General features: G+C 46.1%; 1 protein-coding gene across 7 annotated transcripts in view; it reads right to left on the reverse strand.

Moving 5' to 3' along the window:
- Positions 1-15,852, reverse strand: part of PPFIBP2 (PPFIB scaffold protein 2) — a 1,154,531-nt gene that overhangs the window by 372,897 nt on the left and 765,782 nt on the right. For all 7 annotated transcript variants that reach the window (XM_085648219.1, XM_085648223.1, XM_085648222.1 and 4 more), the window contains one exon: positions 1,878-2,009. In XM_085648219.1, the coding sequence (XP_085504345.1) occupies positions 1,878-2,009 (132 nt within the window). The remainder of the gene's footprint in view (positions 1-1,877; positions 2,010-15,852) is intronic.

The following is a 15,852-nucleotide window of genomic DNA, read 5'->3' on the forward strand; positions in this document are numbered from 1 at the left end:
CTGGTCTATGCAGGATCTATCTTTGCGGGAGCCAGCTAGCTGGTCTCCCAACTGAGGGTCAACTTGTTCATTCTGTTTAGGATGACTCTGCTGAACATTTTGCCTGGGGTTGATAGAAGAGTTATCCTTCTGTAGTGTGTGCAGTTACTCAGGTTACCTATCTTGAACATCTCGATCAGATATCCTTCCCCAAATATCCCTTATGGTATGTGATTCAATGTTATAAACCAGCAAGTTTCTTCATGCAATACATGTTTCACTGCTGTCTTCTTTTCTTTTTCCTCTTGTTTTCTTCCCCTTGCTTTAGATACCCGCTCACTCTGTTGTCTTCTGAATACTTCTCTCCCCTGCTACCCCTTTCTCATCCTTGGTATTCGCTGCTGTTGGCTTCGCTAATGCCACAGGCTTTAAAAATCTACAACCATTAGCAAAGCCAATAGCAGCGACCTCCCATGTATAGAAAGATTGTTTTCTAAGATTTCAAGCTGCCTGCTGCATTGTGTTACGCAACGTGCATTGCGTTGTCATGTCATATAATACAACAAGAGAGTCATCTTGAAGAATTGAAAACGATGTACTATACTTTTAACATAGCCCGTTTGGCAATGTCAAGGCCAAATGCGTTACTTGCACAGTCCTGACAAAGTAAAACCAAATGGCTTTGCCATAGCTGGTTTAAATAATAAGGGCACCCAAGGCTTTCTCTAGTCCTGCTCATTGCGTGCTGTCTGGATTTCGATCAAGCAATAGCAAGGCGGCGAGGCAAACCCTGCATCCCACCAACAGTTTGAAAGTGCAGGGCCTGTTTGGACCCTGTGCAGTCAACCACAGTGTAATGCTTCCCAGTACCTGGGCTAATATGCCTCCATACATATGAACTTGTGCTGACTAATTCAGCAGTGGGCTATCACATGGTTAAACTGACACATCGGATCTCAGAAGTCTCAGAGATAGTCTCCACTCTGACAGCCTCATCCTCAGTATCACCAGCACCAATGGCTGCCAGTCAAAAGAAGCAGAACTCTCTTTGGCAATGGAGACGTGCCGGTGGTACTCAAAGAAAACAATGAAAAGGTCCTGGTACCCCGTACCAGTTACTACCAGGGCAATCAAAGCACTGGGTAGATCTGGCGGCTAACTCCTAAGAAAAGGTTTGAGGTCCTGCACTCTTGTGAGCCATGGCCACTCCACACACTCAACATTAGTAATAAGTATATACATGGGATGGAAGGATGTTGATGTCCCATTGGAGGTGCAGTGCAGATAGGAATGGTCACACAACCCCGCTTCACCAGTTTGTGATTTAGACAGGAATGCTTAGGATTACAGCAGCAAGGCCCACTATTCTAAGTGGGTTGGTTAGATATGCTGACTTGTAGCTATTGGAGTTGTATGTTGGGACTATGGAGTCCCTCTGGCCATTTGACTAAGCCTACTTCCGCTTAAGGGTGTTCTAGACTTCTCAGGGTGATCTACGTTTTCATTATATCCCTCATTTTCTTCAACCTCGGCCCAATGTAATTGAGGAAGCAGTGCTGTTGCCAATTCACAGACCCAAGTTCACCAGAAAATATGGCAATAACATACAATTATTACAGCTTGGGCTTTTAAGATGCAACTGTAGTGCAAAATGTTTTTCCCCCCACTGTTTACAAGTTTACAATAGACACAGAACCCCTGCATTCCTGCAAATTCATTGTGGAAAAAAGAATTCCAATAACCTGCAAAATCTTCTAAAGCCTGAGAAGAACTTAGGAATCAGAAAAAGATGAAACAACATGGACAGGAAGTCTCCCACTTTACGTTAAGCCTTTACTCAAGAGCTTCACTGACCACTTTGAGGATATGCACAAACACAAAAGTAAGACATGACTTACCTCTGCTCTGTTCTGCTTCTCCTGAAAGTCATTCTGGTCATTTTCTAAGCCAACTAACTTGATCTTGAGGTCAGAAACCTCAGTCATGAGGTCAAGTTTCTCAGTCTCTAACGAGGTGCGATGCATTAGCTCCTGCAAAAAAAAAAGTTATTTGCGTCACATAATGCTACATCTGTACGTCTGTAATAATAAACAGTAGAGCCAAATGTATTTTACTTTGCCAACTCAAGGCCAACATTGTCAGATCCTACAGTCTGAACATAATTTCCTACGCAGACAACACCCAACTCATCTGCTCACTCACCAACAACCACACCACCACCAGAACCAACTTCAACAGATGCATGACAAACGTTGCCGACTGGATGAAGAACAATTGTCTGCATCTGAACACAGACAAGATGGAAGTGCTGATCTTTGGAAACAGCAGCAACACATGGAAGCCCTCCTGGTCAGACCTAGGACATGCGCACACTCCCTCTGACCACGCCAGAAACTTCAGAATCATCATTGACAACAAGCTCACCATGAAATCAAAGAACAATGTCATCTCATCCGTCTGCTTCCTCACTCTGCGCAAGCTACATAAGATCTTAAAGTGGCTACCCCTACACATGAGACGTGCCGTGACACAGGCCCATCATCACCAGCCGACTGGACTACGGCAATGCCGTCGTCATTCACCTCCTACACAGACTTCAGACCATACAAAATGCCACAACCAGACTCATCCTCTGAGTTGCACGACGAACCCACATCACACCCCACCTGAAGCAACTTCACTGGCTCCGCGTACCAAAGAGATGCCAATTCAAGCTGCTGACCCACTCACACAACCAAGGATCCGCATACATTACCCACCACCTGAACTTCCACCAATCCTCGAGAAGACTATGCTCTTCTCGACTTTCACGTTCCCATATTCCCTGCATCTAACGAAACAGAAGTGGAGGAAGCTCCTTCTCCCACATCGCAGCAAAGACCTGGAACAACCTTCCCACACACCTCCGGACAATCACCTCACTGACTGAATTGCGAATGGCCCTCAACATCTGGTTGCTCGAATAAGCCTCCAGGGCCTGCAAGTGCCTGCATACCCTATCGGGCGATTAGCTCTGCTTTATAAATCCTGAATAATTATCAAATTGGGTCAAACGATTCATGCTAAGTATCGCTCCTCTGCTGTATAACATGGAGCTTCAACTGTATGTTATACGTTACATTGTTTAGCACATTATTTTTTGTCCTACTCTTTCAGGCCAAACTTTGGTCCATGGACTGGGGTTTCTCCACCACCTGCATATGCTTAACATTCACACAGGCACAATTTTGTGCAGGTTAGTTTATTAATAACGTTTAATTGTAATATAAAGAAGATTACCCAAACACTTCCCTCCCTTTATATAAGAGTGAGAGACAAAGTAAAAAAAAAGAGGATTTAGATAACCTACTCTCTTCAATACCACCTAAAAACACTCTAGAAAGATCCTCATATCCCCGACACACATTCATTCATTCTTTCATATAATGTGAGGGTAGGCAATAAAGCTGATTTTACTGGCACCACCGTCACATTTTGTCCACAATGAATCAGAGAGCCAAAGCTTCCAAAACCTAAGCTGGCTCTAATATGAGTGGAGACAGTTTTGCTCAAATCTGCGTGGTGTGGCTTGCTGAGATTTTTAAACACGAGCAGGAGCGTCACTTGTTTGAACTGGATGACGCAAACACAGAGTGACTGTTCACAATTAAGAGACTGTATCTTTGACCAATCCTAGATTTCAAGGATAATTCAACAGCGTGAGGTGATGGTTAATTACGTTTAAGGCTCCCTGTTTTCCGTTTTCACCAATTTTTACAGATAAATACAGACAGAAAACCATTTATTTTCCTGTCAGCATTTATTTTTAAATGTGGATAAAAACTGAAATTTGCTTGTGTTTGAGTGATTCTAAAAGCTGTCAATCATGACTGCCAGGCCAATAGCTGAGCGTATTGACAGGCAAGGGGATAAAAAATATATAGGGATTTTAGGAAAGAGCCTTAAACAGCAGTAGATGTGCACAACTTTTATACTAAAACTTACACATTTGCTTACAAGTGCGTATTTTACCATCGGAGTGTGTATATATATCATTGAAACCTGTCAGGTGTTCAGGCACGAGTGCACATTAACTTGTTAAATAAATGCAGAAATATACACATTTCAGCTTCATTTTTTCACAAAACCTAAAATAAATATGGATAAATACAGGTAAAATTAGCAAAAAATAAATATGGATAATACAGACGGAAATGACAAAAATATAAATACCATAAAACCGGGAGCCCTCATTACGTTTCACATCTCTGCACCGTCAACTTGGCATTCTACCTAAAAAAACTCCTTTTACAAGAAGTTACTGTCCTTCAACGCTCTAAATACAGAAGTCAATGGTCCGAGAACACCTTTATTTAAAGACGTCAATACTCTCCCGCGGTTGTCAGTTTTTCCCTCAGTTGCATCCTGGTATGAACAAAGACTCACTCACACTTGATGCACATCCACTGAAAGTCGATTGTCTGTTCTAATTCGAGCAATAACGAGCCCTCCTCGATCCAAAGACATTGATTTATTTCCTTACAGCTCCCCCTAGAGCAGCTATGACAATGCCTGTTATGTTTAAAGCTTGTTCAGCATGCAATAGTTATTTTGAGGCTCTGAAGAGGGACACACACTTCATTCTCAGTCTATGTATTTTCCATGAATTTACTCCACCTCTTGAAATGTAAGACACCAGCAAATGGGTGCATTGCCTTGTGTATGACAATGGACTCCATTCATATGGCAGACACCTTGTAGATAAACCACTCTTCCTATTCATGTCGAAGATCCAAAATGTTTAATTTGCATTGATAAGATGCACATGACAACTTTTATCTGCTTCTGAGCATGGAACAAGTATCTTAGTCATGACTGTAAAATGTTATAACACGCAAAAGTATTGACTTGACAAATGGAAAAAGATACCCAGTAAAGCCCCAGGGCCAGATGTTCAAAGCCATGTGGGGGCAACAAATTCTGTGAATCGCGAAATCACAGGGCTTGCAACCGCAAACAATTTTTTTTATGTACTAAAGCCATTTTGAAGTTCTGTAACAGTTTACCAAATTGCAAAGTGGGTTTAGAAAAGCCTAGAGAATTGCTATTTGGAAGTGGCTTGTTTAAGGTGTCACCTGCAAATTGCAGTTCATCATCGTCCGTATCAATGTTTTGCGGTCAAACTCCAGTCGCAAAACACTGAAAAGTTGCAGACTCTCAAGTTGGGGTGGTAACACATTCGCAAAAGGGAAGGAGTCCCGTTAGATTTCCTATCCCTTAGTGATTGTAAAAAAAAAAAAAAAAAAAAAAAATGGTTTCTTAGAAAGAAGGCAGATGTCCAGGGGACCACTTCCAACCCTAAAACGTAAACAAAAAAAGTTTAATTAAATCTTCTAAAATGCAGCCACATTTCCTCTAAAGAAAACAGGATGCTTTAAAAAAAACACAGAAGTATACTTATTTAAATGCAATCACAGGCATGGTGTTCTGCTGATCCAAACAGGCCATGATGGCATCGAATAGTAGCCAGTCACAATTTGCAACCCCTCTTATGAATACTGATGCAGTAGGTCGAATTGAGACCCACTATGATTCAGAATATTGTGTAAAAACAACAATTAATGGACAGAATGTAGAACAATGTCATATATTCACCTCAGTATAGAGATCTGGACCTAAATACATTGTTTTGTTGCTCCCCATGCCATTCCCGTTTGAACGCAGCCATATGCAAATCAGCCTTGACCCTGTTCCCCATTGGAACGGTCCAGCCCGAACTGCCAGGCCAGGTCCTCCTTGGACTGAAAACAAGCATCCTAGGACCAATTTCGGGGTACCACCCCTAATCAGCCATGCTAGCTTGACTCCAGTGGCATGGAGAGCACAGGACCCACGTCTGGGCATACCCCTCCCACTCGGGGTGACAAATGCAAAAAGAACAATTGATGGACAGAATGCTGCACAATGTCAAACATTCACTCCGGTATAGAGATCTGTGCCTAAATCCATTGTTTATTTGCTCCCCATGCCATTCCAGTTCAGACCCATTAAAATGCAAATCAGCTTTGACCCTTTTCCCCATGGGAACAGTCCAGCCTGAACTGGTAGGCCAGGTCCTCCTGGACTGACAAGCATCCTGGGACCGGTTTTGGGGCATAACCCCTCCTCAACCAGGCTAGCTTGACTCCAGTGACATGGAGAGCACGGGACCAACTATGATGGAGCACGGGTTGAATACAGGGATTAGGTTTGTTCAGCTAAAAAAACGTACCTTCTTAAGTCTGGGAGAGGAGCTGCTCTTCGCATTGGCAGCAAGCGATTGCTGTCAGTGCAAGCAGCAGGTCCAATGTCGTGGATGGTCGCTGATGTAGTCATTGCTGGAACTTCGCATTGGTGGTCAATGCAGGCTGTTGCTGCCGGCGTGAAGTGCAGGTCTTGCTGGAGGTTGCATTGGCGATTCTCACCGGAGGTCGTTTCTCAGCACAAAGAGGTCACTTTGCAGTCATGGCGAGGCAAAAACCTCTGTATCTTCACCTTTTGTTCAGGAGGAGTACACTTTGATGCCAACCAAGGGTCCAGGACATGGGGGCACCTTTAGGGAACAGGAATGACTCTAGCAGAGGCCAGCACATTGGCTCAGGCAGGTCCAGTTTGTGGTGGTCAGTTGGGAAATTGCAGGAAGGCCTCTGGAAGGTTGTTGTATCCTTGTAGCTCAAAGAGGTTAGCCAACTGACCCTTGCAGTCACTTCTGGTAAGCCTGGTTTCAAGGCCAGCAGGTCCAATTTTCCTTCTTAGGAAAGCATGACAGTCCTTTTGAATCTGCCACTGGTGCAGGAGTGCTCTAATGAGAGATTCTGAAGCTGCCACTTTTATACCTGGTGCCAGCCTTTGTGTGGGGAAATTCACTGACCTACCCCCAAAACTGGTTCTGATCAGTTCTCCCCCTTTTACTGAAAATGGCTCCAAACTGTCTAGGGTGACAAAGTCAAGGGCAGGCCTGATGTCAGGTTTCTTTGAGTGCACTGCAGGCAGGGTGCTTTGAAGTGTTATTAAGGTAGGCCACAACTCCTCCCCAGCAATCCTATGAGGAAGATCGCTTCCCTCCACACCTGGGCCATTTTATCACTATGTCAGGGAGTAATAAACAAACCACCAAGGGAAGGCCATTCACAGTCATGTGACACTAGACACAGGCAGAAAGGCACATTTTACTTATGGCAGAAAAATATAAAATTTTCTAGAAGTAGCATTTTCAGAATAAGAACTTAAAATCCAACTCTACCTTTATACAATTACAATTTGTTTGAGTGCAAACAGCATTTCTCTATCTGGTCCCAAACAGACATTATCTCTTATTAAGTGTAATAAGGTAACCCAGTGTTACTCTAAGTTAGAGATAGCCTTACAATATTGAAAAACAACTACCAGGGCATGAACAATTTAAATCCATGTTCTGCTTTTTAAATACCATGCACCATGCCCTATGAGTCTGTAGGACTTGTTTATTTCCAGGTCGAAATGGCAGTTAGAAACTGTACTACAGGCTTCAGTGGCAGGCTGGAGACATGTTTTAAAATAATACTTTAGTGGGTGGCACAATGAGTGATTCTGCTCACTAGTAGCCTTTAATTTACTGGCCCTAGGATCATATAGTACCCAAGGACTTACAAGTAAATAAATGTGCCATTCATGTATAAGCCAATGTTATTATGTTTAAGGGGGAAAGCAGAAGCACTTCCCTATTGATTAGCAGTGGACAAGTGCATAAAGTCGTAAAAGACAACAAAAATGGGTTTAGCAAAGGATGGCAAAAATCTGGTGTGACCCTGCAGACAGGGCCATGACCAACATGTATGTTAGAGGTCGATACTAGCAACATACTGCCAGTCTGAGGAATAAAAGAAGTGAACTCATCAATTTTTTTATTGATTTTAATCAGAAGCACAGTACAGTTGAGATATATCTGCAAATACAAATGCTCATGACTTTGTTGACAAGAACAGATCATACTGTATAAAAATATAAGCATTAAACGTTAAGCCGTAAGAAGTAAATGAAAATGGTTTAGAAGATTATCCGGTCAGTTTAAAGAACTAACTTTAAATAATGGTCTCAGCCCACCCGTGGAACCAAACAAAGAGAAAGAAATGAGAACCAATCAGAAAATCTTTCTATCTATAAACCTATCTACAGCTGTGAAGTCTAGTCTGTAATAAGCTGTGCTATAGCTGTTGTGGTAACTAGCAAATGGATGTATATAAATAATGAATGCAGGTACCTTTGAACTTCAGATCAAGAAACCAATGTTAGACAAAAATTATATACACCAGTCTGGGGGAAAGGGAAGGAGGTAAGTGCTTAGAAGTCTTTATGCTCCTGATATTGAGATGCGGACTAGCAGTCCATGAAAACCACCAAGGAGCATCTCTCATTGGCATTAAAGCACTCAATTTGGAGGGCGGGGGGGGAGAAGAAAGGTGAGGAGAGAATCAGTCCATGCTGCTGCAAGGAGTAAAAGATAAGTGAGTAAAGCCTTGTTAGGTTATGTTAATCGCGCTTGTAGAGCGCACGGTTACCCTGGGGTGTCCTGGTGCTAAGCACTGGTTGCTAGGGATAAAAGGGTGTGTGCTGCTGGGAGAAGAACCATGTCTTCAAACCTTTTCTGAAGGAAAGGAGATCAATGATCAACAGGGGGTCTACTTTTGTAAGTAGTGCGGTATCAAGAGTATTGAGAAACTCGAACCTCCCTTGTATGTGGAGCAGGGTATTTAGACCACTGGTGAGAGAATGATGCTATATATATGGTGGGGCAGGGGTTGTAAGTGATTCTAACAGAAGGAGGTAATAAAGATTAGGGTGCAGCAAAGAAGAGCATAGGTTCCGATGCCCCTCTCACAGATGTAAGTGGGGGTAAAGTCTCTTTCTAGTTGGCGACTGTACACAGATCAAGGAAGGGGGACAATATATGGACCAGAATGTTTCTTTGTTATCCTGCACCATGTAGATGAGCTGTTCATATGAGTTTATTGTGTACATTTTGATAAGTCATTCATCTTGCATGAGTAAGCATAAGGATCGCCAATGTCGAAATATGCATAGTTTGATCATGGTCATAGCTGTAATCAGTAGCCAGCGTCTATGTCCCATGATCTTGTGTAGGTCAGATATATCATGTAATATGGCTCTGTGCTCCGTCATGTGTACAGGGAAGTCAATTACTGTGCTTAGAGTTTGTCCTTTACTGGACCAGAGTTTTTGGACCTTGGGGCAGTCCTAAAGAATGTAGGTCGTGTAACAGTTGGTATTACTGGATCTCCAGTAGTTGGAGTGTTGTAAAAGTCAGAACGTAGCTAATTTTTGTGGGGTCCAATACCTTTCCTGGATCATTTTAAAAAGCAAAACTTCATTCTCGATTATCAAGGAAGATTGACTAACGGCTGCTGCTAGTGGTTCCATCGCCAGGAGAAAGAGAAATGAAGATTATTCCTGGTGAGGTCTTCTGTGTACTGTGAAGGGAACTGAGAGAACATTTCCATAATTTGCCTCTGCAATGGGAGAATAAGACAGCCTTCAAACTTTTGAAATAAAATCATTTCCCAGTCCCATTTTATGAAGATTAAGGAACATGTATCCCAACCTTTCAGAAAAGACCATCTTCTGCATGGTCTTTCCCAGATTTTTGCCTTCAATTCCCTATTTTTTTGCTGTACCAATTTTTGTTCGCTTTAGGACTCTGCGCACTTTATTCCTGCTAACCAGTGATAAAGTGCTTGTGCTCTCCCTTCCAAACATGTTAAAATTGGTATACAACTGATAGATACATTTAATTTACTTATAAATCCCTAGAATATGGTATGACTTGTACCCAAGGCCTGTAAATGAAAAGCTGCTGTTGGGCTGCAGCACCCATTGTGCCACCCACTAAAGTAACCGTGTAAAACATATCTCAAGCCTGCCATTGCAGCCTGTGTGTGCAATTTTAAAAAGGACATTACGGAATAGCAAAACGGACCAATTGCCAGGCCTAAACCTTCCTCTTTAATACTTATAAGACTCCCCTAAGTTAGGACCTAGTTGCTCATAGGGCAAGCTGCACGGTATTTAAAAAGCAGGACATGTATTTTTAAAGTTCTATATGTCCTAGCTGTGAAAATTCAACAAAGTTGTTTCATACTTGACAAGGCTCGCCTCCTATAAACTCGCACTGGTTTACCTTATTACATTAATAAGTGCTAAATTCAGTTTGGGAACAGCTAGAAAAATACTTCTTCCACTCATTTTAATTGTAATTTAAATTTCTCTTTAAAGGTGAAGTCAAATTTAAATTAATATTTTGAAAATGTCACTTTCAGAAAGTTGCCTTTATCCTGCCTAAGCCAAATGTGCCTTTATGTCAGTGTCCAGGGTCACCTGACTGTTAACAGCTCTCCTGTGGTGTGATGTAGATTGACCCCAGACTGTGGACAAAAGGGCATAAGGTGTGGAGAAGGGTGTTAATCTACTAAGCAGGATGGACTGGGGGCTGTATCCAGCCCATACCCGACTACAGAAGATGCCTACCCTGTTACTGGCAGATGCAGCTCACACCTGGGTCTGCCTACCTTTTGTCGCTCTAGACAAGCTGGAGCCAAGCCCAGTGGAAAAGGAAAAACTGACCAGAACCAGTTTTACAGTTAAACATAGGGGTGTCCTACAGGCTGGCCCTAGGTATGAAAGTAGCATCCCGAGAAGCTGAAATCACAACACTGCCTTGTAACCAGGACCCCAGAAGTGACCCTAAGGGTAAGTTGGCTGACGACCTGTTTGAGCTACAATCTTCCATATGCCATTTTTGCTTTCCAGCTTACTAGACCAACTAAACTTAACCTGCCTAATCTGGTGCCCTCTGCTGGACTCTGTAGAAGGGAGTCTTGATCCCCCAAATGCCGTCCTCAAGACTCAGGACCCTTGGCTGGAGTCAGAATGTACTTCTCCCTGCTAACTGAAGGTTTCACAGTGTTCAACGCAGAGCGGCCTAGAGCAACACAGGGAGTCGCATTGCAGCACAGTGCAGCTCATGATCCCCGGCATCAATGGGTACTACACAGATCCCCTCAGTGCCACACAGCTCCCGCCTCAAAACCTCACCCGATCCACCACAGTGCGAGACGGAACCTCACATAACTGCACTGCGCAGCACCACCTTGACATCAAAGTCAGATGGTAAAATTCCAGGTGGGACGATTCTGATCCTGTATATGGCCTGCGCTCCATCGCGAGCAGCCTGAACTTGTGACTTTGTCTCGGTCCAGCGCAAAAAGATACTCACATGTTGGTGATTTACACTTTTTAAGCTATTTTCACCTGAAACGTCAAAAACTCATGATTCCAGTTCAACTGATTGTATTTCTAGCTTTTTGTGTCCTTTAATTTATAAAAATTTACTCTAGTTTTCGAAATTGGTTTAGGACTTCAGTTGTGCTGTGTTTTCACTTTATTGTTGTTTGAGTGCTGTATAAATACTTTACACACTGCCTCGAAGTTAAGCCTGACTGCTTGTGTGCCAACCTATCAGAAGGTTAAGCACATGCTGATTTGGTGACTTCTGTGGTTCACTCTGACAAGGATTGTGGCTGCTTTGGAAAGGTTTGCTCCCCCCTCACATTGGTGTTCAGTACTGGTATTCCCTGAATGCAAAGTTAGAGGACTTTGTAAAGTAAAGCATCTGACAATCTTGCTGGGCTATTGAGAGTGAAAGGAAAGGCTGTATGTCAGTTTTATCTACGACACATCATAATTAAAATACCTCTAAATGAACTGTACGCATATACCAAAATATATCAGCAGTTAGGAAAGCATAAATGAAGCACACTTTTTCGTAATTAGCATGAGATGGAAACAAAGATTTTAGTAGGATCAAATCAAGACACTTTATTTGGTGATGTGCAAATGCTAAATATTAGCTGAAACCCAATTTCCACATATTATCGTTTGTGCACTAAATAGGTTAATCAATAAAACTGCATGTCATGGTGAATTTTATGGCTATTTTTATGGAAAATGTGTTGTATGTTAATGACAGCATGCCAGCACACCATGCTTTAGTAGTATATCTGCGACAATGTAGTCCCATCAGGTATTTACCACACTCTTACCACTCTCCTGCTGAATGGGTGTGGTTTAGCAGCTATACGTATTCTCTGTGAAAAGGTTGGATTTTTCACAATGCCTGCGACTACAGTGATGTGACACTGATGGCAGCACCCCCACTCTGAAAATTGTTCCAGCACCACTACATTTAAACCACTAATGCCCAACCTCCCATACATTTTTGTTGAGTACCACTTAGCTCCTCCTCCCATCCTCCCTCCCTCTGCCCTCATATGGAGGCCGCGAAGCGGCCGCACACCGCTGGCACGCCAAAGGCGCGCCTAAGGCAAACCCGTCTGCGCCCGTCCGTGCCTGGACCGCACCCAGCGCCAGAACCCTTGGACCCCGCACCCCCCGGAACGCCAGACTGCACTACGACGCAAGCACCCTCCACCACTCAACACCAGACGAGACCACCCCTGCTACCGGGCCACCCCGAAACGCACCCAGGGGCCTTTCACCTGCTGGAACTGCAGATTCACCAGCATCCAACCGTCCACACCACCAGCCAGAGAACCCAACCACCTCCGCTGCATCCTCCTCAACACCCGCTCCGCTCGCAAGCACGCGATCGAACTCTGGGACCTCCTAGACTCCACCGCCCCCGACGTCGCCTTCCAGACGGAGACCTGGGTGAACGCCACCTCAGCACCAGACATCGCCATAGCCATCCCACAGGGCTACAAGATCTCCTGCAGAGACCGCACCAACGGAGTGGGAGGAGGAATCGCCATCATCCACAAAGACTCCATCAAAATCTCAACGAACACCGATGACACCCTCACCACCGCCGAGCACATGCACTTCCAGATCCACACCGACCCCAACACCACCCTCAGAGGAACTCTCATCTACAGACCTCCCGGACCCCGCCCACAGTTCAGTGACACCATCGCCGACCTCATCAGCACCCACGCCCTCGCTTCCACGGAATACATCCTCCTCGGGGACCTGAACTTCCACCTCGAGAACAACAACAACGCCAACTCCACCGCCCTGATCGACAACCTCGCCAACCTCGGACTCAAACAGCTCGTAATGACACCTACTCACGCCGCTGGACACACGCTCGACTCCATCTTCTCCGCAAGCCCCCACGTCTCCTTCAACCACACCACCGAACCACACTGGACCGACCACAGATGCGTCCACTTCACCTTCAGAAAACCCACCACACACCACCGCACCCAACAGCTACCACGCCGCTGCTGGGGCAAGGTCACCGAGGACCAACTGACTACTGCCCTAAGACCACCCACCGACCCACACACCGCCGCGACCAACCTCACACAGTGGATCAACGACTGCGCCAACACCCTCGCCCCTCTCAAGACCTCTACGACGAACCACACCAACAAGAAGGACGCCTGGTTCACCGAGGACCTCCGGATCTCCAAGCACACCTGTCGGAAGCTGGAGAAGAAATGGCTCCACGACCGAACACCAGACAACCACACAGCCCTCAAGAGCGCCACCCGCAGACACCACCAACTTATCAGGACCGCCAAGAAGACCGCCTTCAAGGACCGCCTAGACAACAACACACACAACACCAAAGAGCTCTTCAGCATCGTGAAAGAACTCTCCAACCCCAGCTCCAACACCAATGACATCCCGCCATCTCAAGACCTGTGCGACTCCCTGGCCACCTTCTTCCACCGCAAGATCACCGACATCCACGACAGCTTCAACTCCGACCCCCCTGCACCCACCACCGAGTCCACCACCCCTGCGACTACCACTCCGCACCAGTCGCCTGACCGTCTGGTCCAGCGTCAGCGACGAAGACACCATCAAAACCATGAACTCCATCCACTCCGGATCCCCATCGGACCCCTGCCCTCACCACGTCTTCAACAAAGCCAGCGCAACCATCGCGCCCCACCTCCGGAATACAATCAACTGTTCCTTCGAGACAGCAACCTTCCCAGAAAGCTGGAAGCACGTCGAGATCAACGCCCTTCTGAAGAAGCCCAAGGCGGACCCCAAGGACCTCAAGAACTTCCGGCCCATCTCCCTGCTCCCTTTCCCGGCAAAAGTGAGCGAGAAGATTGTCAACAAACAGCTGACCCGCTACCTCGAAGTTAACAACATCCTGGACCCTTCCCAATCCGGTTTTCGCAGCAACCACAGCACCGAGACCGCCCTCATCGCCGCCACTGACAACATCCGGACCCTGATGGACAAAGGAGAAACAGCCGCCCTCATCCTCCTGGACCTATCAGCAGCCTTTGACACGGTCTGCCACCGCACCCTATCAGCACGCCTCCATGACGCCGGTATCCAAGAGAAGGCCCTGGCCTGGACCACATCCTTCCTCTCCGGCAGAACCCAGAGCATCCGCCTCCCACCCTTCCGCTTCAAAACCACTGAGATCATCTGCGGCGTCCCACAGGGATCCTCCCTCAGCCCGACGCTGTTCAATATCTACATGGCCCCCCTCGCCCATGTCGCACAACAACACAACCTCAACATCATCTCCTACGCCGACGACACCCAGCTGATCATATCCCTCACCAAAGATCCCCACACCGCCAAAGCTAACCTCCACAGAGGAATGAAGGCCGTAGCCGACTGGATGAAGGACAGCAGACTGAAGCTGAACTCAGACAAGACAGAGGTCCTCATTCTCGGACCCACCCCATCAGCCTGGGACGACTCTTGGTGGCCCACGTCACTAGGCACAGCCCCGGAACCCACGGACCACGCACGCAACCTGGGAGTCATCCTCGACTCCACTCTCTCCATGACCAGGCAAGTCAACGCCGTCTCTGCGTCCTGCTTCAACACCCTCCGTATGCTCCGCAGGATCTTCAAATGGATCCCCCTCGACACAAGAAAAACCGTTACCCAGGCCCTCATCACCAACAGACTCGACTACGGGAACGCCCTCTACTCAGGAACTACAAACAACCTCCTGAGACGACTCCAACGCATCCAGAACGCCTCGGCCCGACTCATCCTCGACGTCCCCCGCCGCAGCCACATCACACTCTACCTCAGAGGCCTGCACTGGCTCTCCGTCAACAAAAGGATCACCTTCAAGCTCCTGATCCACGCACACAAAGCACTGCACAACACCGGACCCACCTACCTCAACAACCGACTCAGCTTCCACACACCCACCCGAAGCCTCCGCTCAGCCAACCTCGCCCTCGCCACAGTCCCTCGCATCCGAAAAACCACCGCCGGCGGCAGGTACTTCTCCTACCTCGCCGCCAAGACCTGGAACACTCTCCCCACCATCCTACGACAGACCCAGGACCTGCTGGCCTTCAGAAGACTCCTCAAGACCTGGCTCTTCGACCAGTAGCACCCCTCCCTCCCCAGCGCCTTGAGACCCTCTCAGGTATGTAGCGTGCTTTACAAATGCAGTGATTGATTGATTGATTGATTGACTTAGCCAACAGGCAGCGTATGCTAAAAGTGTTGCAGTAGGTGCGGCTCATTCAGAATGAGAGCAGCAAAAACTGCACCACTTTCCCCCCCCCCCCCCCAAAAACAATAAAAATCTTTAGCGAACTGATAACTGGCAGAGCCATTGCTTTACATCATTTAAAATGAGAAAAAACCCTTGCAGTTCAAGAAAAACTTTCCATACCCTGACTGCCTGGACTCTGGAGTAATTGCCATTCAGAAAGAGCAAGGGGGGCATTGTGCTTTGTGTAGTTGATCTTGAGGAATGTACACCTCCTACTGCAGATTAAAGTAAATGATCTATTCCCAGGCTGTACCCTCGCCATAGCAGAGATGTTCATTTGTATA

This window comes from Triturus cristatus, chromosome 3_2 (genome assembly GCF_964204655.1).
Source record: "Triturus cristatus chromosome 3_2, aTriCri1.1, whole genome shotgun sequence".
In the NCBI taxonomy this organism is placed as follows: Eukaryota; Metazoa; Chordata; class Amphibia; order Caudata; family Salamandridae; genus Triturus; species Triturus cristatus.